This window comes from Phoenix dactylifera, chromosome 1 (genome assembly GCF_009389715.1).
Source record: "Phoenix dactylifera cultivar Barhee BC4 chromosome 1, palm_55x_up_171113_PBpolish2nd_filt_p, whole genome shotgun sequence".
NCBI lineage: Eukaryota > Viridiplantae > Streptophyta > Magnoliopsida > Arecales > Arecaceae > Phoenix > Phoenix dactylifera.
The window spans coordinates 30,502,325-30,530,138 of NC_052392.1; the positions used below are offsets into that span (position 1 = coordinate 30,502,325).

The following is a 27,814-nucleotide window of genomic DNA, read 5'->3' on the forward strand; positions in this document are numbered from 1 at the left end:
TGCTTGGTTTTGGTCTCTCAAGTTGCTTCTTGTCAGATTCCAAGGACTAATTTTCGTTGGTGGATTTCCAGGAGGAAAAAAAAATGTCGTAAAACATGTACCCTTCATGTCCTAAAATTTCTTGGGTCGTGTTGTCGCATGGCATATTAGAGTCATCAATTATTGCTTAATTCAGATCTCAGCTGAACAGAATTATTTAATCTGGGAAGATGGAAGGCTAGCAATGATAGTTAATTTTAACAGAATCTGTACAACTTGATTCCAGCCTGATGAAAACCAAGTTGCAGTAGTTCGTAATACATGCACCTGCATATAATACTTTAGGGAATTCAAGGTATTTAGCAACAAAATCAATTCTATGACATAGATTTGGATTTGTCTTTCGACTGAGGAAGTTGATGATTTACCAGTTGGAGAAACAAAACCTATGGAAACTGAGCACAGACAAGATGGATTCTGCTTTCCATGCCAATGTCAGCCCAGTAGTAACATCTCTGATTAGAAGCCAGCGGTGAACCTCTGCATTTAAATTGAGATGGTGAATTCCAAGTATTTGGAACTTGAGTCCCCCCTTCTCTGGCTCTCTGGCTCCTTTAAAAAAATAATAATAAAAGAAAAAAGAACCTCCCTTGTCCATCCGACCGTCGGCTTCTAACTGCACCTGAATGCTATCATGGAGCTCCCCTTTGCAGACTACCTCAGAAACCCAGCAACTGATCTCTTTGCGTAGTTGACAATTTGAGGAGCAACTAGTCTGTGATCTCCCCATGACCCTGGAAACTCAAGTTGCTATTAGCATCTTCCAGCCACAGGAATAGCCGGTACAAAAACAATCACAAAAAGTTAAAAAAAAAAACAACAGATAATTAAAATGCAATGCTCAAACTTAGATAACTAGGTGCAGCATCGAAATATAATGATTTTATATACAAAAGGGATTGTGCTAGATCCCCATAATAAGCCTCTACTTTTGGAGTAGACAAGGTCTAATTAACCATAGCAAAATTCTCCCCTATAAAGATGAAGCAACAAATGAACAATGAAAACATGAAGCTCACATGCACAAAAAAATATAGCATGAAAATGGAGCAGTTCTACACAAGCATAATCTGATAGTTCAACTGTAATATAAACTGTCCAAAAATAAGGAGGCAAACATCTTCTGTACTGCATTAGCAGAATCTTAGGATAATCATGTGCTGATATCTGATAGTCGATGCAGTAACTAAAACAAATAGATGTGTTATCGCAGCAAAAATAACAAAACAATCAGAAGATGATATTTTGCTTATGAGACAGAAATTCAGCCATAGCACAGAATTAAGGTCCACATACACCAAGACATGAAACTGGTACAAGCCCATCACTTAATCTTTAGCAACAGTTCTCCGTGAAGTTTAACCTATACAATCGGTCTATATGTGCATAAATTAAAGCAATACTTGGTTGAGCATATTCATTTCACAAGCAAACAGGAAAACAGCGCAAGATACTCAGCTGCAGCAACAGAAAAATGGCCTTAAATAGCATGAAGCCTGAAAACCACCATAACATTATCGCCGCTCAACTAGCTCTGCCACAAAATGGTCATATAAAGAATAGAGTCGAACTATTCAGAAGACAACAGAGCTATCTAATCATCACATACTACAACCTCAGGTGTCTTTGAAAAGCATAATTCTATAATAGCGCCATTTCGATATGGCATCTAATACTATGCCTGACTTATTACAATACATATCTCTTAGTCAACATACAGTCATTCTTCACCTGACAAATACAAACATAGTATAAGTCCACAATATCTGACAAAGCTTATGGCCACTATAAAAACAATGTAATGGGGGATCATTCTGCAGTTTTTAGGTGAACAGCCTGTGATAAAATAAGCAACATAAACACTAAGCCTTTTACATTGACAATCAGATGTTGAAAATGATATTGAGACTGATCAATTCGAAAGCACTTTTTTTTTCTTATTCTAGCGGACAGAATTCCATTGGTCTAATTTGGGACTCATACATGGTCTATTGACAGAATAAAGTTGGCTGTGCAGAAATAAACTAGAATACGAATTAAATTTGACAGTTATAAAGGAGTCGCAAAACAGCATACGAATGAGAGTAGATTACAAAATTGACAGTTATAAAGGGGTTAGGTAAGTATCACAGCAGCCAATGCTCAATGATGTTACTATATAAATCTGTAAAATTAGTTTTAATGTTGATTTTTCTAAACATATTTATTATATGATTATCAAAAATAAGGTTTCAATAACATTGTATATGCCATCGTAATATCTAAAAATGGCTCTTCTAAAAAGACTAATATATTAAATATGATGCAGAAATTCTGCATAAAACAAATAACCAACCTACAAATGTGCAATTCAATAAAAGCAGCCAGGTAGATACGTTTAAAAATCTTTTTAAATTTAAACATTTTCATTAATTCCTTATCTTCTATTTTGCACTTCTTGTTAGCCTTGAGACAAAGTAGCATAATGTTTTAGCATGCAAGATTATATTAACATTTTGGTGTGTGATGAACTTGAATTAAGTCATCTGTCCTTTCTCTCACACACCTGGAATATAGCCCAAGATGTAGTGACACAATCAACTGCTCAAGTTTCCTTCTTTCTATTCTCTTTCTTCATGATATTGATTTTACACGTGAACCAATCACATTGGAAATCCTTTCATGATTCAGGATACTTCTGTGCAAACAAATGTTCAAAAAGCTTTGTGACGGTAAAATCCAAGATTATTGGCACATCGACGAAAAATAGGCATTCCATCCAAGATTAAAAGAAAATAGAACATCAGAACACTAACATTCAAGAAAATGAACCTAAAGAAAAACATATGGTCACATCATCATAACCATGTGGCAAATCATATAAAGGTCAGAAAAGTTACAACAAGCCAACTCATGAAAGTAGAACTTCACAAACACATGGTACATATCTAAACAAAACTAAAGATCAAAAATCCAAAAACATCCATCAGGAAAGAGAAGTGAGCCAACACATGGCTATGAACAAATGGACAAGCTGACAAAAGATTTGAGATACTTGTCATGAAGCAGATTTATTTAAATAAACAGAAACAGAATCAAGTAACAAACACTGCTTTAACAAATTCCAAATCCATGTAGCTATAATACACACACACACACACAGAGAGAGAGAGAGAGAGAGAGAGCACTACCCGATCTTTAAAGAAATCAGAATTATCATGAGAGGCCCAAAGGAAACAAAAATCATTTGACAGTAAGCAGTTGTCCGCTGGCTTCAAACTATGTGTCCAAACTCCAGCCACCACCATGCAAAAATGAAGAAAGAAGGGATTTACCCCCTATGAACACTGTTATTAAAAATCTCTTCCCTGAGAATAGATGGAGATGATAAGGCAGATCAATTCTAAAGGATTGCCAACATCTGAAGTCTGCTGATATGAATTTGTGATAATGGAAAATTTTACTACAACTTTATGATGACTACATCAAAGACAGCTCTTCATTTTGACCACCATATGATACTCTATACAAATGTAAGTGACATGCATATTGCTCGGCAGCAGCTGATACAAGAAAAAACCGATGCATAACATTACAAGTTTCTCAAAGCTCAGGGCGAGCTCCAGGCCACCAATGTCTCATGTGAGGGAAATCAAACATCTTGCAAGAAAAAGAACATGAAAAGAAAATAAAGAGATATAACAAGTAGCTTTCCAAATGAATGTTCAGTACAACAACTCAACATTAACTGTTACACGAAAATTATACATTTATGTTAGTGATTGACAATCAAGCATGTTATTCATACACAGCAAAAAGACCACCTGCTCTTTTCAGGAGTAATGTACTGTAACTTGAGGGGAAAAAAAAAAGATGTATAGATAATCTCCTGCAACAGAGGAAGGCTTCAGCTGATAGGAAAATCTAGGGAAAAATAATATCAATTAAAAAAAAGGAAATATGAATCCAAATATCAGCTACTCTCAAAATCATCACAGACTCTTCTCTGACAATGCAATGATGGCCCTAAAGAAAACATATCCAGGCCACGGAAGTATGAATTAAATGGCCTACTTTAGATCAGAGATTGAACACCAAGTTGCTGCATTTCTCGTAACTTCCACACAGGGTAATAAGCTCCCTCTCCAAGCTCCTCGACATCCATTTGTTGCATAGCCCAAGCATAATATACGGTATGGATTGTATCCTGCAGAAAAAACACCAAATAATTTAATTCAGAAGGAAAGATTTCATCATTTGTAAAATCGTAAGAAAACAAGATAGAGATGGCAAATAGATCAATAATTGGAGCAGTATACACCAATTTCTAAAATCCAGAAACATGGAATGACCCTCAAGCCAATAATCTGGAAATCAGAATTAAGAATCCTCAGGCAAAATTTTCATTAGAGGCTACATCCATATTATGATAAACCCACACCTTCATTCCTCACCCATCAACATATGTTGGTGCCCTCTCCTTTCCTAGCCCTGACCAAATCTTCATCCCGCATGCTGTTACTATATTGGTCTTCACCCTATCAGTTTATGCAACTCTCTCTAAGCAAATGTATTCACAAGTGAAATTTAGCTAATATGATAAAAAGAAAAGTTGCATACTGCTAATCTTATGAAGACTGGATAGTTCTAGTTATCATGGTACTTATGTCAACTTGTCAGATCCATTCTGCTTTAAATATGTTAGGTTTTGAAGATGTTAGTGTAATCTATCTTACATGCACAAGAACTAGGTTTGACAATTATGACTGACTTTCTGTAATCCATCTATGAAGTGATGCAAAACTTTTGATTCTCAACAATAAAGTTTGGTTTAAAAAGCAAATAACAAAGGGATTTCAGAAGTAAATCTAGAAGAGACCACAAACACAGCAAAACTGAATAACCCAAAATAATAAGGAACCTATAAGCCTAAATAGGTGGAAAAAGAAATACGACCAAAAAACAATGAAATCTATCATAAAGATGTCAATCGAAAGCGAACAAAAAGAACACGGACCCCTAGGACATCATGGTAAAAAATAGGCAAGAACATCTGGATGGAGAAAGAGAAGGGGGTCAGAAACCTTACTGGGTACGTAAGGCAAAATCACTGCACTTGACTGGGGACAAGCAAAGACGAGGTGGTGAAAAGGCTGGAAGGAAACCAAGACAACCACCAGCACAGTTTTGAAGAAGAAACGAACAGAAATAATGCGGGCGAAAGAAAAGGAACAAAATAATAGAATAGTAAAGGTAGGAGAGAGGGGCAGCTTGGGCTCTATATCCACGAAGCGGGGAGGGAGGGGGGCCAAAATCTATGTAAGGACAATTTGCGAGACATGACCTACTGTTAACCTTTGGATCCCCATAGAACAGCCTTAGTTCATCTAATCAGTCCCTTGCTATCCTATGGTCTAAAAAGAAATATAGTTTACAGTAAATCTCACTTGTATATAATGTCTCTGGAAGATATACAAGTAACCAAGGTTCGTCATCTCAGTACCGGATCCCATATTGGCACCATCTTATTACAGTATTGGTACGCGGTATGCTACTAGACGGTGAGATGTACCGAATGTCAGTATGGTACGAATATAGTACGAGACGGTGAGTCATACTGAGTGTCGATACAGTACGAAACTAAGAACCAGTTTAATACCAATATGGTACGCCCAATACAGTATGGTATTGACCGATGTGGCAAACTTGTAAGTAACCTTGTAGCTGTCGCAAGACAATATAAGAGGGGCATAAACAACATCTATGGAATCAATCTCTGCATGAAAGGAAAACGGCTTAAATAAAAAAAAAAACATCAGCAGAAATTATAGAAAACTTAAGCAGAAGAGAGTCCAGAGAGGTCCAAGAACCAAACGACGTATCTATAATATTCCAGCAGAAGTCCTATTCCTCATTAAGTATTTGTAGGCTACACAAAAGAATGTTACGAGAACTGCGACTGTACATGCAAGGAATTCCATACATGTAGGACATGTGCATGCACATAAACACAGAAGAAATGTTTGTATGAACGAAGTTCATTTAAAATATGTTACATATAGTTCATGATACATCCCACCAAAAATAAGTATTATGCTTCATTTCCATATAAATAAGCTAGAATTTTGTCATACTGCAGTATGAACTATCTGAAAAAAATATTTAATGGTGCAGGAGGAATGCAAAAGGAAAGCTTCTTTATTTCTAAGATGGGGCTCCAAAATAAAGCTTTCTCATATTTTTAACATAAGTGAAGAATATGATAAATTGAACTGTGGTGTACAAAGTATAAGACCTGTCTGCAATAGTTCTTAGAACTAGTATCAGGATTTTAGAACATGGATCAACACTACAAGACCCTTCAAACACTTGAGATTCATGCCCATCTCTTTTACTTACTGCTAACAAACCCCCTTATCCAAAGTATGGATAGAACAACATCATGTGAAAAAGTGTGAGCAAAAAGGAAAATTACTTCATTAATGAAGTCTTATATTCCACTTAATTAACTTTGTTATCTTGAGTTGTTGGGACCTTCATAAAAAAATCAACAGATATGAAATGTGTGGCTGGACTTGATAAATTCAAATATGGTAAATGTATCTCCTAATAGTAATACTAATACATAGGTATAACGATATATTATAAAGAAAGGGTTAAACATCTAAAGTTTACAAGGAAATGGAAGATCATTGAAACCAAGGAATGTCGTACCGGCCCGTACCGGTTTCAAATTTTTTTTGAAGCTTTTGAATGCGTGAACAAAACCGAACCAGTAGTACTGGTTTGGTATCGGTCCGAACCGGTAGCGGTGCCCACCAGTACGTCGGTACGGTTGATACGGCGGATCTTGACTGAAACAAATCACATAAGGAGATATGCCCCCTCAAAGAGGCAAAAGGAGTGCAGTCTCTTCTAGATACCTGATATACGACATGATTTTTTCTAAATATTCCCCTCTTTTTGCTTTCAAAGGCCGAATCTATACCAAAGACTATCAGAGAACCCTCGAAGATACCATTCATATCCAATAAGAACTACACTCACAAGTTTCCATATTGGTTTAGAGCATCAACTAAGTTGACTGTTTGACTCAAAGCATCAATAATCAAGAACAAGAAATTAAAAATGGTGAGCAAGTTGGATGTGAAAACTTAAAAACAAGATTCCATCAGGTGAGATGGAATGTTTATTAATAGATTGATTAAATCCGAAACTACTAAATGTAATCTCTTGAAAGAAATCATTGGAAATATAAGAATATATAGATTTCATTAAGAAAACAAGAAAAACAAGCTCAAAATGGTGGAAGGAAGATACTAACACTTTGCAAAGATTTTATGCTTTTTCTATCTTTGCAACTAAAAGGAATAAAAGACATCTTTTCTTAACCTCCTTAGGCATTCTGGTGGATGCAAGCAAGCACTTTCAGGGAGCCCATATTTTATTAAATGTTCCATATACAAGGTATTTCTGATCATGTTTGAAGTCACTTGTACAGACAGTGCACAATCTCAGCACATGAAGATAAGCATGCGAAAAGAATGCATGATAATAGATGCAACTTATCTCAATCTTCGACACCTAATTAATTTTACCTTTCCTCCAGCAGTTATTGATCCCTGTCTATCACGCACACAGTAGATCTGCTGCGTTTGAAACTGCCATTCAAATTGAACGAAAAACAGCTCAACAACCAAGGAAAAGGTTCCCAATCTCAGTTATGATTTTACAAAAAATAAGCATGTGAAGAAATATTAACAACTAATTAGTGCGACAAAGTTACGTAGAATTCTTACAGCTATGATTATAATGGGAGTAGACCCCATCATTTTGGTTTCTCTAACATCAACCTCAGAAATATGTAGAATCTGCAGCATCAAACAGAAAAAAGAATCAGACTGGCATGTAGTGCTCCATGGTAGCAGGATAAGTCCACCAGGTTAACAGAGTTGTCAGATTTATAAGTAGAATGTAACTTCCAACCATTGTGACCTCAACAAGATTTGGTCAGAAAGTAAATGGGGAACTTTAAAAACTCTCAATTCTGCAAAATTTGTGAAGAAAGGCAAAAAGAGTTAAGAGTCTTTTTGATTTTTTTTTCAGTTATTTGCAATGTAGCATGGAAGAAGGGGCTCAACAGGATCTAGGAAAATTGCAGAAAAATCATAGAACATTCTCGAATTAACTACAAAATGGTAAAGTATGTTTCTTTGGGAAAGAAAGCATGCATCAACAGTTCAAGTTTGTGAACTATTCAGGAACATTCCAACAAATTAGAGACTTATATGACTAGGTTCCTACCATAAACGAGAAAAATGAAGGACATCTAACATCTTATTATATCATCTTTTATATATATCTAAAATGAAGGCTCAGCTTATGCGAAGTTCTCCATTCACTACATGGACACTGGTGTTAACAACACCAATATTAATATGCTCGGCCATTAAAGTTCATTGTTTAATGTGTAAAGTATATTAATAACGCCAGTATTAATATGCTCAGTCATCATTCAAGTTCATTGCCTCATGTAACAAAAATTTGGCTATTGAAGCCTTCTATTTATTATAATTTGTTACAATGTTATAGTGCTTCAAAAACAGTGGAAAAACAGAGGAAAAAACCATACCCGTGCATTGCGTTGGGCTGATACTAATGATGGGAGTTTTTGCTCAGCCATATTAAAGTTCATTGCTTAAGGTGCAACAAGAATTTGGCTATTGAGGCCTTCTATTTATTATAACTTATTACATTGCTATATTGCATTTCAGGAACAGTTAAAAAAGGAGAAAACAAACCATAACCCACACATCGCACGGGTTATATACTATTTGATTATTAAAATTGAGCTATTATGAGAGTCTCTCCATTAAAAGTGGAAATTAAGGAGAAAATGCAAAATGCATGCAAATGGTCACAATGCAGTGAAGGATAAGCACATTACAATATTTACTGGTCTCAGATGCAGCGTGTCACTGTATTACATGACAAGATCAATGCATACACAAATGTGATATATCAAATGTGAAACCTCTTATATTACAAAATCATCAAAATCTTCCTTCATTTACAGTTAATCAAAGACCACAACCAATTAATACTAAAAGCTCACAGTGCTACAGATCTTCATGAAATCAAGAGAACTTCTTGGTAGAGTTGGGTTAAGAATATGAGTGTAAAGATATAGATTGTATATATATATATATGATGAAAAATGCAGCCAATAATACTCTTATTTTCACGAAATACATTACAGACTTCAACAAAGATGGTAAAGACAAAACTAAAGCATTGATCAACAAGATAACCGCACATATCAGAGTTAGTCTGAGCTTTAAACTTAAGAGAAAAGGACTGTGGATAATAAGCAAGCAATGGCATAACTCTGTGGACCAAGTACAAGGCACTCGCTGATTTGGCTCTGACATGATATGCATGTGCAATGCATGAGATAGTGACATGGATATGACGATAAATAAGAGACATTTGTAGGATCTTCAAGAGGCTTGTCGCTAGCAAAAAGAAATTTAAAATAATGTTTTGTTGCAGTAGCAGAAGTGCACATGTCCGGCAGACAAGTATAGCTACTGCAATCACATGTCAATCATTGTCAATGCAACAATTATCATACAAAATACAACAAAAGGAGGCTGGAGAGATTGAGACCATTGTTCATCTCAATCAAAATGTGAGTATGTTCAAATATGAAATGGTAGAAAATTTAATAGCTTCTTAATATTATCAACATGCAGAAGAATTATCTGAAAACCCACCATGCGAAGGATGAACAAGTTCTGCAGTATGCAAAAGCATCTAGTGTTCTCGAAGTAATCTAATAACAAGTGAACTAATAACCTTATAGCACCACAAGCATAGGATCATGAAATAGAATCTCTTTTAATGATGGCTGAAAAACATATAATACTAAAATGACTTAACTGCTGCTTACCTCTATATCATGCCAATAAAAATAGATAGATATTTGTTTTTTCCCTAGCCATTAAAGTCCATAAAAAGGCATTTGTATGTGCAATTACACAAATGGGACAAATTCATCTTTGCTAAGAAACCACAGAATATTATTTTCTTCAAGCTTTTTAGTCTCAGTACCATACCCTATACACAACTTACATGTACAGATCAGGTCAGTATGGTATGGTCCTGTATAGACGCATGGTACATTGTTGGAGTCAAAGCAGTAGCTGTATGATGTGCCTACAAGGGCATGCTAAGCCCTTGTATCATGCCAGTATTCTACCAAGTCAGTATCATACGTTGCATCATACAGGTAAGTGCAAATCGGTACTGCAAATACTGATTTTCTTGATTATACTATTAATAACTTGAACATATCATAGTTATAAAACCAGATCTGGACAGGCTTGTACAACCAAAAAACTGCCGAACTGGACCCTAGGCTGGCCTGGTTCCCCAAAAAGACTGACAATATAGTTAAACCATCTAAATATTGCCAACTTGACCAGTTTTAGGAAAAAATTGGTGAACCGAACAATTCACTCAAAACTAGCTAGTTTTCTCATTTAGTCAAACAACCATTTTGCCCCTGATTTTTAAATTCAATTCTTCTTTAAATCAGAAGCATTTACATATTTTCATATTAATAAAATTAAAATAGGAAAAAGCCTAATTCAACCCTCATCTAGCCTAATCCCCTTTTGTATCTTCTCTATATGCTCCCTAATGGCTCCTTGCTCTCCAACAACCCGGTCACGATACTGGTGGCAGATGTTGGTGGTTTCTCATGCAGCCCCCCTCTCTTTCTCCCTCTCTACCAGCCCTCTCCCTTTCCTTCCTCTCTCGTTGTTTCACCTCCTTCCCGGCCTCCCCTGCCCGGTGGCTAGCAACAGAGGATTGCTTGGCCTCCTCCCAACTAACCTCGCCTTCCCTCCATCCCGCCTCCTGACTGCCCCTATGGCTGTGGCTTGCCATCATGGCTGACAACAAGCAGCACAGGCCATGCTGTATTCCCCTCCCCCACCCTGCCCCTTCTTCTCTTTTCCCCTCTTTGCTTTGATTTCCCCTACCCTATTCTCCCTTCTTCCTCCTTGATATGTTCATATAATTAATATCTTTGTAATTTATTTAATTGACATGTAATATTTTAGATTTTGTAAAAAATAAATGATGAAGAATGTTTTATATTTATGATAATTAGAGGTATGGTGAATTATTTAAATATAATATTTATATATCTATTTATCTTTTTCCTTTTACAACATTAATGATTATTTTTTGAGCAAAACAGCATTAATATTATGAATTGCTAATATTGTATGATAAAATATGATAATTACGTTATTTGAGACTTGAGATACCATACAAGTTATAATAAAATATAAGCTATTGATGATAATTTCGAATTTATAACATTTAAAAGAAATAATTTATCATTAGGTATACATGTTTTTGTATTATATAAATTTTTAGTATTTTTACAACTGTTAAAACTTTTAAGATATTCAACCCAACTAGTTGACCCAGTAGTTGGACCATAGACCAAGTGACCCGGCCTCTTGGTCAGTCTGGGTTTGATAACTATGGAAGATATATTAGAACTAAAACACAACAAGTTTCCTTGTGGATTTTCCTATATGTGGCCTTTCTTTGGTTTCCTAATTTATTCTAGATATTTATATGCCACTACCCTTGGTGCTTAATTTTCATCACAACTGCAACAGGCATAACCGCATACCCATGAATATCAAGCCTTGTCCTCAAGTATTTGGGTCAATTGACGGTTTCATATGCCTTTTACCACTGACTGTCAACCTTTTTAATCCTGGCTTGTTGCCTATTCTTCAATCAAAAAAAAACGTGTATAAAATCAGCTATATTATGTAGATCATTCATCAACAAGCAAGGTCAAATTGGCATCTTAAACACATATTTTTTGAATTACATGTAAATAATTTCCAACCCATCCTTAATACCTTGTTATCAAAAAACATGCCCTGGCTCTCATAAGCCATGTGCTCTCCTTTACATCGTTCAATCACTTCACGGCTACAATACTTTTTCAAAGTTTCCACATCAGCCTGCACATCACAACATGTTGCTTAGGTTCCATTTTCAGAAAATCAAAATCAAAGGCACAGCTTATAATCAAAGAGGTGTTCACATAAACAGCTTGCAGATATAAATGGTAAGAAAATGAGAAAACATATCAATTTTGAATTAATGACAAAAATTACTTTGAAGTATGCGACCAAAACAGGTCTGATCATTTCCTGAACTTCGGCTACAAAATCTGGCAGAGAAAAAGATCTGCAACATGCAGAGTTTCACGGAATATCAACAAATCAGTAAAAATTATAATTTAACTTATGGTAGTTCACAAATAGTTTGTATCTTACGGGTCTCGACGTCGAATTTCCTTGAAACATAAGGCAGCCGCATTTTCTCCAAAAACAGTTTCATTCAAGCTGCAAATATTTAACTAAACACATAAATATTGTGTGTTTCTACCTGAGAGATTTTAACAAGAGAACATAGTCACAAAAGAAAAGTTAACAATATTATATCCTGTAGAGTTAAACATTTGTAAAAGTAAGATATTTCTCACATTTTCTAGACTTAACCTCTGATTCTAAAAATAATTCAAAGCTTCCATAAAGGTCCTGAAAACCCTACCATATAGATCTGACAAACTACTACATGGTCCAACTCTCTGCTAGCATTTCATCTAGTGGAAATAGATGAAGGGTCAACTAGAAGGAAAGCAAACAAAGGGGTCAAATTATCACCAGGTTCAGCCATATCCCAATTATAAACAACTATTGTTGGGCATGGAGATGCATGTGAGAGAAAGATGGATGGGTGTGATCACTCTCTTCAGACTAAGATTCAAAAATATTAAAATATGAACACCTACTTTTCCAATGCTAGCAACCATGTGGATGAAGTTTCTCATACTCATAAAATGATGGAGAAGTGAGATTATACATGCAAAAAAAAAAGTAGATTGCATGGCATGCTAGTCGAGCTACAAATCTCTCCTTTACATATAGAGTTATTCATAACAATGCACAAAAAAACTCATGTGACCCTTCCTTCCAGACCCTTGATCTACACAAGCACGGGACAACCAATTATTAAGGATGCAAATGCGTCATGAACAATACAGTCAAGCTGAAATAGACGTGTTGAGTTAATACAAAAAGATGACTGATTAAGTGACATGGCATTCTATTCCTCTGTTTCTGTGAATTTGGTCAATGAACTCAATGCCATTCTACTCAAAATCAATCCACAGTTGACCCAGGATATCCTCTCTCTTTTCCTTTACTTAATGCAGTTAAATGCTGATAGGTGGTGAAAATGACAATGGTCAGTTGTAAGCAAGCAGGGAACAATGGCAATGGGCCACATGCGGTGCCAAATAGACAGGTTGAGTTAAAACAAAAAGATGATCAAGTGGCATGACATTCTATTCCTCTTTTTCTGTGAATTTAGTCAATGGACTCAATTCCATTTTACTCAAAATCAATCCACGGTTGACCCAGGATATCCTCTCTCTTTTCTTTTTCTCACTGCAGTTAAATGCTGATAGGTGGTGAAAATGACAGTGGTCAGTTGTAAGCAAGCAAGCAAGCAGGACACAATGGCAATGGGCCGCTTGTGGTGCCTCCCCTCACCACCCCGGCCCCCCCCACCCCTCCACCCTTTTCAAAACCCAAAAAAGAAAAAAAAACAGCCTGTCTGAGTCCTCTACTGTGCACCACTATATCCTACCCTAACCTCATCAACCTAAGGTTGGATAGAGTCAGACAAAACTAAGCTTGAGCATAACAAGAAATCAGGATGTAGTTTTATCAAGCTCAAGCCAGGTTGGTCAGATCAACATTAGATAGAATCATGCCCATGTCAATGTCCAGGCCCGATAGACCGTCATATCAAACTCAAAAGTCTTGACCTGGTGCAATTACAGACCAACCACACTATTGAAATTTCACAGGGTTATCAATGGAACTCATAATCACAAAATCCATAATTAAAATTGGAATATGTGACTGCAAATTACCGCACTAGCAATAAATTAGATAAAAAATACTACAAAATTGTCGATCGTTGATAAAAGGAACATGCATAAAAGACTGAAATCAACTTTTACCAGCATCCATTCTATTGGATAATATTTAAACAAAAATCTTAAACTTTTGTATAAGTAGGTGATAACGTCAAATCATTTTAAAGACTATCTGCATCTGAAGCTTCATGAGATTTTCAGATCCAAATTTTGCATATTGGCAGGTTCTATAAGTCCCCTAAGAGGACCACTATAGTTGAAGATATGTCCAAACAGAGATAGATGGTTGGAAGGTTTCTATACAAAAAACATGCATGTTCTGAAAAAACACAAGTGACAACTTATAACTAAGAGGTGAACATTTTGGAATGCAATTAAAATTTTAAGAACCTCACTGGCAGATTATATCATAACAGCAGAAACAGGTAGATGTGCTAATCATTTAATTTGAATGGATTTCCTGCAAGATTGCATGAAAAATGGAAGAAACCTAACATGATGGAACACTTCACCTTTTAACAGCTTCCAAAAGCATGCTTAAGTTGTAGTTTTCATTTTTGCGACATTCATGAGAGGTTTTGAATCACTTGATGCCCAGATACAGAAAGCTTGATAATATAAATTTCCCTTCAAATTGGTTAGAGACTTTTTTTAAAGATATTTTAAAAATCAAAATATCATTCTATATGAAAACTACAATGCTGCAGAAAACAATGAGTCAAGTTCTTTTGGTAATTACAGAAGTGGCCCTAAAGCAGACACAAAAATAAAGTTTATGGGACCACCTTGCTTTGGTGGTAAAAATATCTAATAATACCTCTTCAACAGAAAAGGACAAAGAAGAGTTTGACAGAACTCAACAACATATCCAAGTCCTTCAATATGACAGTAATCCTTATACCAAGAACAAAAAGTACCAAACAATGAATGGTGAAAAGTAAAAGTAGCAACAATGATTTATGCATAAATTTAAAAGAAGAGATGTTTTATATTACTCCTGAATCTTGTGGACAACAGGATTATCACTCGTCTCCCATCGCTCTCGCACGTCCTCTGCAAGCTGTCAACATAAGATGAAAGCTTCAGAACATCATAAAAAATCCTATTAATCATGTCAGAATCTAAAGTATAGTAGAAAAATATTCACAATCAGAATATATATATATATATATATATATATATATATATATATATATATATATAATGAGAAACCCACCTCATTACCCATATCTACAACAGGTCGGCTGAAGCCACTCACACGCTTAAAAGTAGGATGATTTTGCATCTGAGAAGACAAATGTACTTAGAAACAACATATTACCGCCAAGCAAAAGGAGAAGATTTCATGAATGGTTGATTCTACCTTCTTCTTGAATGCTTCCCACTTCTCACCCAAGAGTGATTTTTTAGATGGCACAACAACAATATCAGTTCTTGTACTTCTTGGTCCAGAAGTAGCGGAAGCAGATGCATACTGCATTCGCTTCTTCCTGGTCTGGTTAGAACTTAGCTCATCTTTTACTATATCATATCCCTTCTTTGCTAAGTTTGAGATTTTTGCTTCCTTCAATTTCTCAAATGCTACAGAAACTCTTGGGGAGGCAGATGAAAGTGTTGACCTGAACCTGCTGTATAGTGTGTCAGCTTGTCCAGATGATTCTTTACAATTGTCAGCCCCAAAATTTTGAAATTTCTCCTCTCCAAGTGTGGTACTGCTTCCATCACTTGCTGCTGAAGTGTTTGTTGAATTGCATGTAGATTCTGAAGGTTCTTGTTTTCCCAGCCCAAAGGTCTCTTTGACCTAAACAAACACATGATTGAAAAAGAAAGCATCTAACTGAAGGGCTAAAAGAAAAGCTACCATAGGCATACTACAGAAAGAAGTAGCATCATGATTACCTCTTCTTTAGCAGCTGACAACTTCTCTTTCACACTTGCAGAAACCTATAAAAAAAAAGAAGTAAAATGTTTTCCACAATAAGCAAATCTAAAAAAAATATGAACGGACAAGATACAGAACATAAAATTTGCTCCAGAAGCAGAGCCTCGGTTTGAATAAGTCATTGTTTTTTTGTCCTCTTCGGAATCCTAAAAACAATCCTTTTGCTGTTTATTTAAATTGACTTATGTTCAAAGGCACCAAATTTTGGGTGAAAGCAAATCCTTACTACAGGTAAGCTGATAGAGAGAAGGATTCAAAGTGAAAGTTTTAAGCTTACATAGCCATGCTTATTACACGCTCAAAATATCAACCTTACTACTAAATTGAAGCAAAATATAGCCACCAAGAACCACCATATTTGATAAAGACATGGCATTTTTTTCACTAGCAGCCCCAAAAATCAATTTTACTTTATGTATGCCTGTTTACAAGAACAAGCAGAAATTACAATTTTTTATTTTTTTGGACTTGCAGGGCCTTAACATAGAAAATAAATGCTTTCAGGTGAGATTGAAAGGACACCTTAAGCAAATAAAAAACCCATGTGTCATAAGCACAACGAACTGGAAAGAAATCCTTCACTTGTAAAATTATAGGGGCTCTGTTATCCATGACGCAAACAATTAAATAGACTAAGTACCAACAAAATCATAAAACAGTTAAAGATTTGGAATTTCATAAATCAAATAAGCATGCATGGGCAAGCAATTCACGCAATAGCATTAGATTCATTTTTTCATCATGACTCAACCAAATTCACAATGCAGATAATTATAATTAAGCAGCTCAGTGAGAGATGGATTTCAAAATAGACTGTCAAAGGAAAACCCCTGAAGAGGGAGAGAATAAGAAAAAAGATCTTCAAGGCTGTAACACAAAAGTCTTCAACTCAACCTTCTTTGATGTTGCTTCAGCTTCCACCCAAACATCATCCACGCTCTTATATAACTTATCTGAGGTCTTCTTTGTTCTGCATAGCCAGTTCACACATATCATCTAATCAGCTCCTTTTGAAACATCTGTGACCCATTGACATACAATGCATGTCTCAACCTATTACGAGAAAAGCAAAATGCAACAGATAGACAAGAACTTGGATCTAAACTGACCTTACTTTCAAATCTTCCTTCACCACCCCTATTTTCTCATTTAGCTCCTTTACGGATTGTTGGAATTCTGGATTGCTGTCATAAATTCAAACAAGTGAATTTTTCCAAAAAAACAAGGAGACATAAAAAAAGTGAGATAGCATACTTGTATGAAAGAAAATGGTTTGGGGAAAAAACTTGTCTTCTACAGATAATGTAAATGCAAAAGAAAGCAAATAGCCTCCTTTAACGCCAACATTTAGAGTTAGTCATGTTCCCCTCATGTTAAAGATAGCACATCATAAATTTACAGACTTAAAATGGTAAAACTAGTATAACATAAAATAACAAAAATAAGCAAAGACAAAAAATATTCTGGATATTGCAGCTTTAATTGCAACTTGCAATAGGAAGCAAATTCAATATAAGAAGCAAAATCCACACACAATCTGGAGTATAACGGCTTTGCACATCCTACGTCCACAAAACCCTGGAAGAGCAGTTCTACCATTAAGCAATTTCCATAATCGCAACTTGGTGAGTCATATTTAAGAAAGACAACATAATGCCCGCACTAGCTGACTTAATTTTACGGCCCTCATTGATAATGAACTAAGAAAGAGTAGTATGATAATCCTCTTTGATTATCGAAGTGTAGTATCTATTGGCCATTAATTTTATTCAGGGCTTCATGTCAATTCATTTCCTCTAAATTTGGATTCCATAAACTTCATTTTTGTGCTACAGATGTTCAGGAACAATCTTTCCTCCCTAACTCCAATTAGTGTTTAACATTTACCTGATCTCAGCATTATCCTGTCAACAACAGTCTGAATCACCTTGGTAAGGCAGATAAAAGAGGTAGAATCAACAATAAGTTGATAGTCATTCTAGAAAACACGTATTAAAAAACAAATAACCCGCCTGTATTGGCCAGTAACCACAGTACATACAAAACCAGCAAAGAACTGCTACCTAGTTCTTTGGGAACAAAATGAGGGCAAACTGGCTGCAACTACCCAGAACTGGCCCCTTATTGACCCATACAGCTCCGCACCAAGCTTAATGATATTTTTACATTTTTTTAATATTTCAAGTCGTGCCAACCAGTACCCTGAGTCCATGCATTGCATACCATATCGTCCAGCAACCAAGCGAGGCCTATACGCCGATTTTAAGAACTTGGCTGAAAGGATTATTTAAAAGGTCTCCAATAATGAAGTGAATTCGCTTCAAGACACATCAATAAATTCAACACATCAAAATCACTTTTGAAAGTAAGTTGCAGCTTCATTTTAACCATATAATGAACACGAATTATTTGTGCCATCCAAGTTATGCCTTTCCCAAATCAGACTAACACATTAGCAAACATTATGTCGAAATTTTCTGGATGTCATGAATCTTGATATTCATCCCTCTGTCCCTCTGAAAATTGGAGTACGAAATTGACTATGCCATGCACCACTCCCTCTATAAGACTAACATCCCCAACATTAGTATGATGATATGTCATCTTCCCATTATCTTACTTTTTGTATTCATTATTTTCCTAATGGATCTGCAGCAAGAACAAACCTCTCATGAACTACCAATTAAATATTCCTCTCATTATGATACATGCATGCCCATGCACATACCTGCATGAAGAGCAACCACACACCCGAGAGGGCTATTTGCTCGCGTGGACAGGTGTCCCATGATGCCCACACAGTTATCTTAGGATTCTAGTTTGTTTCCTCGTTTACTTGGTCTCCATGTTTGTTATGCAACGTGCAGATTGTTTGGTGACTCATCCTACATAATAGGAATGAGAAGTAATGGTAGTACTAGTGTAACGTGCAGATCCTAACTTGTAGAATCATGCATGGACTCGATTGGCTATTTAAGAGTCCTTAATGTACTTTCCTAAGACATGAATATTAACACAGAAAACCGATCTTTGTGATCACTCTCGAAGATTCTGCCTCTCTCGAATGAGGCTACCCCTCTCACTTTCCATATTTTCTCTTTCCTTATCCACAAGAAAGCCATCACGAGTCGAAGAACTTGTAACAGTTCCAAGTCCTTGTTGACTGAGAGCTCTGCACGTAAAACGTTCTCCAACAAAGAATTGGTTTTCAAACCACTTTGTATGCCCTTCCACTATGCATAATCCACTAACTTCTCTGCTTTAAAAGGTGATATCATAAACCATTAATAATTGCATAACATGCAATTGGTATATCATATGAATAGCTAATTTTTTTCTTCCACTAGTAAGGATCGTAACAGCTAGTTAATTTTGTCACTTATAGTCCCATTATTTGATTAATTTTAATCTATGTATTTCTAATAGTTAAAATAATTAAATAGACCACACCTCTTGATATATATGTGTATGTATGCGTGTGTTTGTCATTCCTTATACATTATTATTGTAGTGAGTTAGCTACAAAGAGTGCATCCCATAATAATAGGAGCATGATCGGCAGACCGTCCCGAACCGGACGGTTCGGAGAGTACCGAGCCATACCGGCAGTAGACCGGAACGGTTCCGGCAACCGAAACGAAATAAAAGTCGACGGAGGGATAGAAGGAGAAGGAAAGAGAGGAAAAGAGAGAGAGCAAGCGGGGGAGGGAGGGGGAGGAAGGAAGAGCTGAGGCCGGCAAGCGCACGGAGGGCCGCGGAGGAGGAGCTCCGCCTCTGATCCCCTATTTTTCGTTCACTTAAAAACCGCAAATTTAAAAAGGGGCCTCCTCCGAGGACCTGTTCCGAATGAAACAATGGACTGGAGGCGGTGCCCCTCCTCTGCAGCCCTCCATGCGCTTGTCGGCCTCCGCCACTCTCTCTCTCTCTCCCTCCCTCTCTTCCCCTACTCTCTCTCTCTCTCATTTTCTCTCTCCCGTTCTCCCTCTCCCCCGCCTCCACTATTGTGTCGGTATGGCCCGGCACGGAACAGTATCGGAGCGTACTAACCCGTGCCGTCAAGCAACCGGTCCAAGCTCCGGTTCCAGCATAGCAAACCATGAATGGGAGTGTCCTCATCTAATTAACAAAGATACATCAACTATCTCAATATAATAGTTTATGAATTACTTCCATCTTTATAGTTCAGCCCTCATTCAACTAAGAGTCAGGAAAAGCAATCTGGATATTTCAATCACTAGAATTTCTAAAGCACCAACAATTTCGGACAGCCGGACACTGCTCATTATAACACTTCATGAAACTCAAAAAATGGTGAGTCTTGTTTCCATCAACTAGAGGTGTTAGCACTTTGAATGGTTTTTTGGTATGTCCCATCCAAAAGCACCTTACTACAATTACTAATATTTGAATTCTCAACTATTCTGCTACTAAAAAAATGGTTCATCCAGAGTATCCACAAATCTTCTAGTCAAGCACCACATATATTTCTATTTTTTCCTTTTATAGTCTTATAGCAGCATAGATATAAGTTTTCCTCAATAAAAAGTGATATTTATGAGTCAGCTTACCTATTTATAAAGTTTTCACTTATTTACAGAGTTTTATTTTTATATATAGTATAAAAAAATGTTCCAGCATCATTCTTTGACATTAAATATCCAAAACTTGGGGATACCTAGACACCTGCATAGGGTAACACTAGGCTTAGCATAAAATGCCTCCAAAATTTTGAATTCAGAAACCTATTATATTTGTTAATTTAAGTGAAGTCTAAACAATGTCTAGTAAAATACTAACTAAAAATGAATAACTAATGACACAGCATTAGTACATATGCCCCACATTTCACTCAATGTGCACAACATCATATTCAAGCATCTATAGCATGTATTAGAAAACTGAGAGAGAGAAAGAGGCAATATGCAATGGTAGAATACAGGTAGTCGTACTTGTATTGGTTGGGGACTAGTACAATTCAAGACCTATACGAATCATCCAGTAGTGACACATGGTATGGTAATTGGTGTTGGCATACCAAAGGTGACATCAACTACCATGTGTCAATACGATATGAAATATTGAGAGACTACCAAGTATTGATTCTCTATTGATATTGTATGATCCACTCGGTGTAGACTGCCATGAATTGGTGCTTCAAGCCTTGGTAGTATTGAAATTTTAGGGATGTATTGTGATAGGCTAAAGTCTCCCACAACTTAATTTCAAGGGTCATTATGAATAGAACATTCTATTCCCTGTTTGGGTAATTTTTCAGTCATAAATTGTCTGCTTGATTAAATTAATAATTAATAATTAAATACAGAGTATAGTTATTTGGGAGTTGCATCTTTAAAAAAGTCCATGATAATGGGATATAAAAAATAACAATATAATAAATATCATGACTACAATGATTTTATTTTGCTCATGAACTTTAATGATATATTCAATAACAATGAAAAAATGTTTAATTGGAAGTGGGGTATAAGCATCAAGACATATGTGCTAGAGCAAGAGCAAGGACCCGGCTGGAAGATTTCAACTAAAAAGATCCAATTACCCAGCTCAGGTGGAACACCATCAGAGTCAGTGGCAGCGTCAAAATTTCCTATGGGGGTCTGATAGGTATCTACAAGGAGGAAACATAGATTTTGTTCTCAATTGTTACATTCCAAACTAATTTCAACAAAACTTAGAAGTCCTTTTTAAATAAATCAACTAAAGCAACCAAAAAATGAAAGAAAATGATAGCATGACACGGATTAGAAAGAAACGAATACTGTTTGACACTAGATCGCGTTAATGGTTTCATATGCCAATTATATATTGGGGCTAGTGCCATACTTAGCATGGGTCAGCAAGGAACCTATTTAACTCTTTTATATATATATTTTAGATTGGAAAAAACTGTTAGATCCTTATTTTGTTGTCCCAAGAAAATGCCGCACATGTGCTTGCATGACACAAAATATATCATACCAGCAAATGACCAGCAACAGTACTTAAAACCCTAATCACACTTATTACCAAATCCCATGTCATACACGTCAATCATGACTTCAATAAAGCATCCAATCTTATATTTGTGCCCAGCCCTAACCCCATTAGGCATGATTAGTTTGTTTCTTGCATAGTTCAACTACAGCTAGTTCTCTCAGGCATCTCATCAAGCAACACCCACACATCACTTAAAACTCCTTTTCCAACCCAATAGACATTCATTGACTACATCAAGTTGTTCCACTGCTTCAAATTGCTCTTAGCCATTTCATCAAACATCTCATGTGCATCTTGAAATTTCAGTATTCCCAAAACCACCAATCATTAGACTATAAAATACATGATCCCACTAAAAAAAATATCAAATAAACTGAGACCAATAAATTAGGTCCCAGTTTGCCCCATGATTGATAAATCTTTTTTTAATTCTCATTTTTAACTTTTGCTCGCAAACCTGGCATACTAACCGCAAGATTCTTTCACATCAACAAGGGAGCATCAAGTAATATTAGACTCAATGGAGTGGATTTAAATGAGTGCTTTATTTAACATTTTTCACTCAAACTTAGAACTTGTCTAAAGGATCCCTACAAATGTTAACCGCCTCCAAAAATATACTTTATTATAGGGAATAACACTCAATCCATTTTATAGGTCTGTCACATTATAAGCATGAAGCCATCCGCAAGTTCTTGCATTGTACTGGATGCATGACAAGATTTATGGTCAAGGGAAGTCCACGGGAGACAGGATGAGGTCCTAACATTTTTTACATGATCATTTGATTGTGATCTGATTCTAACTCCACAAATATATACAGACGAAGCAAAACATTTCATGAATTAAGCAGGGCAACATGAACCAACTCCCTCAACCCCTCCAAAAAAAAAGGGAAAAAATACATTAGAACTCCTCCATGACTGATTATCATAGCCTATGACGATTTTATTGACTTATTAAGATTTAAGAAATTACAATACCTCAAATTAATTGAATAAGACAATTGTTCCACCTCAAGATGACATCTCAAAAATCTCTTCTATGAAACTAAGAACTTTTAGAAGGCAATAAGGTTCTGAAGGTCCCCCATCCCCACCACCTTGAAACAAGAAATACAATATTGAATTCCAGAAGGTTTATACCAAGATGCTACAAGTCATCAAAATAATCAAGCACTGTAATAGCAATAACAAGATTTCAAGCATTGTTATAATGAAAAATACTAAGCTAATGAACAAGAGATCAATTTAACATAAACAAGATTTAAGCTAATTTGCACTGCCCTTTTTGGCCTAAAGGAAATACCAAAGCATTCATTAATGCATTTGCCTATGAATCAAAACTAAAAAATACACTGATACTTTAAGAACCAACCAACAAGCCTTGATTCGTTAAAGTTAGTATAATCTTCGATCCACTCTCAACCTGACATCAACCATTCAAAATGGTTGAACAAAATTCTAGCTAAGGCAGCTGTAGTCATTGGAAAGGCAGGTCATTGAAAACCTTAAAGGCCAATAGATGGATAGGATATCATGATATATGCAATTCAAAATGTAATTAACATTAAGAGCAAGAACTTTCCTTCACTTTATTCCGATCTAGAGTAAATCTAATAAAGACATGGTGCAAAAGATCATTCAAGAAAATATTGCCTTTGAAGACTGATTTTTCTAAAGATTCTTCACAGATAACAAATAAACAAAAACAGGCTATTAAAGTTTGTTTTGGAATATTAAAAATATGCACACCTATCGACTAAAGGATATCGAGACAAATATGTAAAATCAGCTAAAATCGTCTATAAAGAACGACTACATCTTTGAAGAACAACAAATAGCGATAGAAAAATGAATTAAAGCTTTTAAAAAATATCATTGATTTACTTTAAGCATGTTTTTCTTGAAGCAATAAAGCCATTGAAATAAGCCACGAACAAACCTTTGATAAGAGCTACTTTCTCCATATAGCACAGCCTTCAATGCTATATAACTTATATTAAAGAAATTTTGAAATGGTAAAAGTGACGAGACCTTTTAGCTTCTCCTTTCAATTGCTTTGAGAACTCATTGAAGACACTAAATTGACGAGCCCTTAAATTTCTGTTTTCCATGGCCAATCGGCAATGTATATTTGCTACCTAACCGACAAAACCATATTGATGTAAGCAGATAGAGTTATGACCGAGAATTTATCTTTAGACAAATCCAAACTACAAAATGAATAAGCATAATAAATAACAAATTATTTTTACATTTATAATTAATAAAGTTTACAAAGAATTACTAGAGGAAAGCATTATTACCTCTTCCTATATACTGTAATGAATAATAGAGGCAAGACAATACAGTCCTAACTACAAACGGACAGGACTTGCTGCCTATCCCTTTTCCTATTCCCTTCTTTAAGCAGATATGTATAAACAAATAAGAATTAAAAGCATCCAGTTTTTGTCCCACTAAGTGATCTTGGAAGCTTTTCTCCCCCCACCCTCCTCTCTCTCTCTCTCTCTAAGAGGACCTGATGTTCATATACAGCATACCCAATGTGATGTCTCCAGAGGTTAATGTTGATGGTATGTGGCATGGTACCATGATTTGAAGAGGCCCACCTAGCTCCATGCTTAATTTATACAGCCACTGTCATGCACGCATTCCTTAGAAATGCAGTTCAAATTACTTAGGACATTAGACAGGATGATGCTTGGTAACATGATTTTGATTCACCAAGTGAGAAAGGCCATTATATAACAATAATCTTCAAGAGCATAAAACAAGGTGGCAGCCTTAGAACATAACCTTGTAACCACAAAATGAAGAAACTATAGTATTGCAAAAATGAAAGTCTAGAACTCAAGGTATGTGTCTCAACCATCTGATATTTAAGGACATATACTAAAGAGTGTTGAGATGACAGAAGAATGTATCAGTTTGTAAAGAGCTAGACATAACTATCTTTGATTCATCTTGGACTTCACAAATTATAGGTTTAATTTTAGAAAGTCTTTGTCTATGTTTGCCTGTTGAGTAAGTGAAAGAGCAGAAACTTTGTTGCCATTTGGCAGTACAAAGAAAATATTCAAGGAGTGAAAATAACAAGAAAAATTAAGGGCTAACATTTTCTTTAGGATGTAGTTATTTCAAGAGAAAATCACACAAAAAAAAACTCTAGCAATTTAATCATAAAAGTTTCTTTGCAATTTTCTCAATTCATCCAAACAAAAAAAAATTGTAAGTTTCTTTTTCTTGTGTTGATCTATTTTCTTTCATTTTATAGGCAACCAAAAAAGCTACTACAAGGTGCGACGTAAGTTCTTAGGACTCTTCAAAACCTATAGTCCTACCAATTTAGGAAAAAAAAATCTTATGCTATCTTTTTTATTCTCTCTTGCTACTTTTTCTTTTAAGTGATAAGTTGCACGTCACCATAATAGTAATTGATTTTTTAAGAGATTTTGATAGATTAAGAAGCTCATCTTAGTCAGGAGAGGATATACATCATACCAATTAACCAAGATGAGGTGGCCTTTCTATTTTTCTTTTAAAGTTTTTTACAAACAATATTGAAGCATAATTTATATCTATCCTCTCTGTCAGGAAAGTCAGTGAACCCACATGCCTATCCATGGTTTAGGTCTTGGAAATTAAGCATTCACCCCTCAAATTTGACTGTAAACTCCATGAAAGGGCCCCATCAGCCCAGCCATCAATCTCCCCTGGTCTGATCTAGAACTCAAATTCTAAGCATTTGTTTATACAATCATCAAAATCAATTTCACCAATATCCAAGGTCCACATATTGAAATCATAAATACAAGAAATGGGAACATAAAATGCAATGTTATATCATAACAAGTGTAAGCCCTCTCCACAAGATCCACCGAAAGTATTACCTTCTCAGTCAACAATATAATATTCTTGGAGATGGAGACAGCAACACACATCCCATAACAAATTTAAAGATCCCATTGACAATAACATCTTTATTCCACAATTTCTTCATTGTTGGCATCTAGATGTGCCCAAGAGTATTTCTTACACTCCTAAATTTTTAATCCACAAAAAACTATAAAGAAATTGTGACAAAATTGTGAGGCTTCTTCTTGAAGTGACATCTCAATATCCTCCAGCAACATAAGTTCAGCCTCCAACACTAGCAATATTGTCTTAAGATCTTCCATGCAAGCCTCTCCATTTATGTCATACGAGGCAACAATACATCCTCAAACCCCGGCTCTCCACAATCTCAAGCCAGAACACACCAAGATTGACTTCGAGCAACCGAGGCTTGAGCTCGATTTTCTTAGGTCAAGCCAAACTCGAGCGCTGGACTTGCTCACTTGTGTTCTGCTCGTTTACACCCCTACAAAGGACTAGGGGACAAAGGATTCAAAGGACTTCATTTCTAGAGAATATTTTTGTCAAAAACTTGGACTGAACTTATTGCCCAGGGGAAAAATCAGACAGTATACTGCATTATTTCCTTTGCGCACAATAAATTAAATTTTGCGTAAGTATAAATTTTGTTAAAATGTTCATTCTATTTGTAATTTTTATTTAAAAAACTGTGTGACCTATATGCTCTAAGGGATTAAATTGTAACAGTAGGTCACTTATTCAAAACTTGGCCGCAACTAAAGTATGCAATTTTACCTTGACTCTATATTTGTGTCCTGCTATTTTACTAACTCAAATAATATGTATATCATGCAAATCACATGTAAAACCATTTAGTTTCATATCTATTGAATCAGATATTATCCCAATAAAATTATCCCCCATCCTCGATCCTCTTTGTTTTCCTTTTCCTCAGAAGAGACTTTCTCAGAAAGCCTCTTCAGAAAAATGTTATGAAACCCTCGTGCAGGCCTACCAGCTGGTAAAGTACATACATTATCTTTCTAGTATTGAAGAAAAGAACATGACCACATTATTGTTGATCTCTGATAAATCACATTATTGTTGTAAAATGAGCAAACGCGATGATATAATTTATCTTTTTTTTATTTATTTGCATCAAAGTTATTTCTTCTATTTTTATGCTTAGCGCACTTTATTTGTCATCAGGCCCAAGTCAAAAAAAGCGAAATTCCAAGCATGAAGATTTAATATATCCACAAAACTCTTTAATACTCTATTATGGTATGAAAGTTCAAACTATCGGGTAAGATGTTCTCATGGATAGTAAAATTTTAGCGACAGTAACCACCTTGAACATCGATTCAAAGATCATTACCCCCTTTACGACAAACTCGGAACCAACTTATAATGCTGTCAATATTTTTATTTTCACCGCTATCTACATATTTCCAACCAAACGAACACCCTTTGCTATATAAGTCGATTATAGCCTTATTTATATACTTAAGGTAAAAATTAGAAACCCCCATAAGATGCAACCCAGTTTTCTTGACAAACTGAATCATTAAACGATTTTAAGAAAAATTCAATAACAAAAGGGGAGAAGGAAAGAAATTCGGAGTAAAACTTACATATCTAAGAGCAGACTGCGAGGAAGGCCGCCTCATGGCTCTGAAAAGCGCGGAGGTCGCCATGTATGGGGAAGAAAACAGGGACCGCGGGTTTAGGACGAAAACGAGCTCCAGAAGAGAGAAATCAATCCCGACGGGCTGGGCTTGCGCCCCACGCCATCTCCTTCTTTCTACGGCTACGATTAGGGTTCCGGCGACCGCCGGCTTCTTCCTGACCGGAGACAAGAAGAGAGGAGAGGAGAAGAGAGGGAGAGAGTTTCCGCCGCTTCGCTTCGGGGAAGAGAGAGAGGAAGCGAAAAGGTTTGGAAGACAC

The 27,814-nt window shown here is 35.9% G+C and overlaps 1 protein-coding gene across 1 annotated transcript; it reads right to left on the bottom strand.

Moving 5' to 3' along the window:
* Positions 1-218: 218 nt before the first annotated feature.
* On the bottom strand, positions 219-27,814 carry LOC103704321 (mitochondrial import inner membrane translocase subunit TIM44-2). Its single transcript, XM_008787553.4, has 14 exons — positions 27,502-27,814; positions 24,044-24,150; positions 17,120-17,194; positions 16,905-16,980; positions 15,968-16,012; positions 15,432-15,869; positions 15,285-15,353; positions 15,064-15,128; positions 12,396-12,464; positions 12,234-12,306; positions 11,973-12,077; positions 7,818-7,889; positions 7,617-7,679; positions 219-4,225 (listed from the first exon to the last, which is right to left on the bottom strand). The coding sequence occupies exons 1-14, from the start codon at positions 27,562-27,564 to the stop codon at positions 4,094-4,096; spliced, it is 1,452 nt and encodes a 483-aa protein (XP_008785775.1). The 5' UTR covers positions 27,565-27,814; the 3' UTR covers positions 219-4,093.

Excerpts from the sequence above, each read along its gene's own strand:
- LOC103704321 (XM_008787553.4), bottom strand. The coding sequence starts at position 27,564 with ATGGCGACCTCCGCGCTTTTCAGAGCCATGAGGCGGCCTTCCTCGCAG. Across the intron at positions 15,870-15,967 it reads TGTCAGCTGCTAAAGAAGAG|GTCAAAGAGACCTTTGGGCT; the intron begins GTAATCATGATG and ends GTGTTTGTTTAG. Across the intron at positions 15,129-15,284 it reads TTGTAGATATGGGTAATGAG|CTTGCAGAGGACGTGCGAGA; the intron begins GTGGGTTTCTCA and ends TTATGTTGACAG.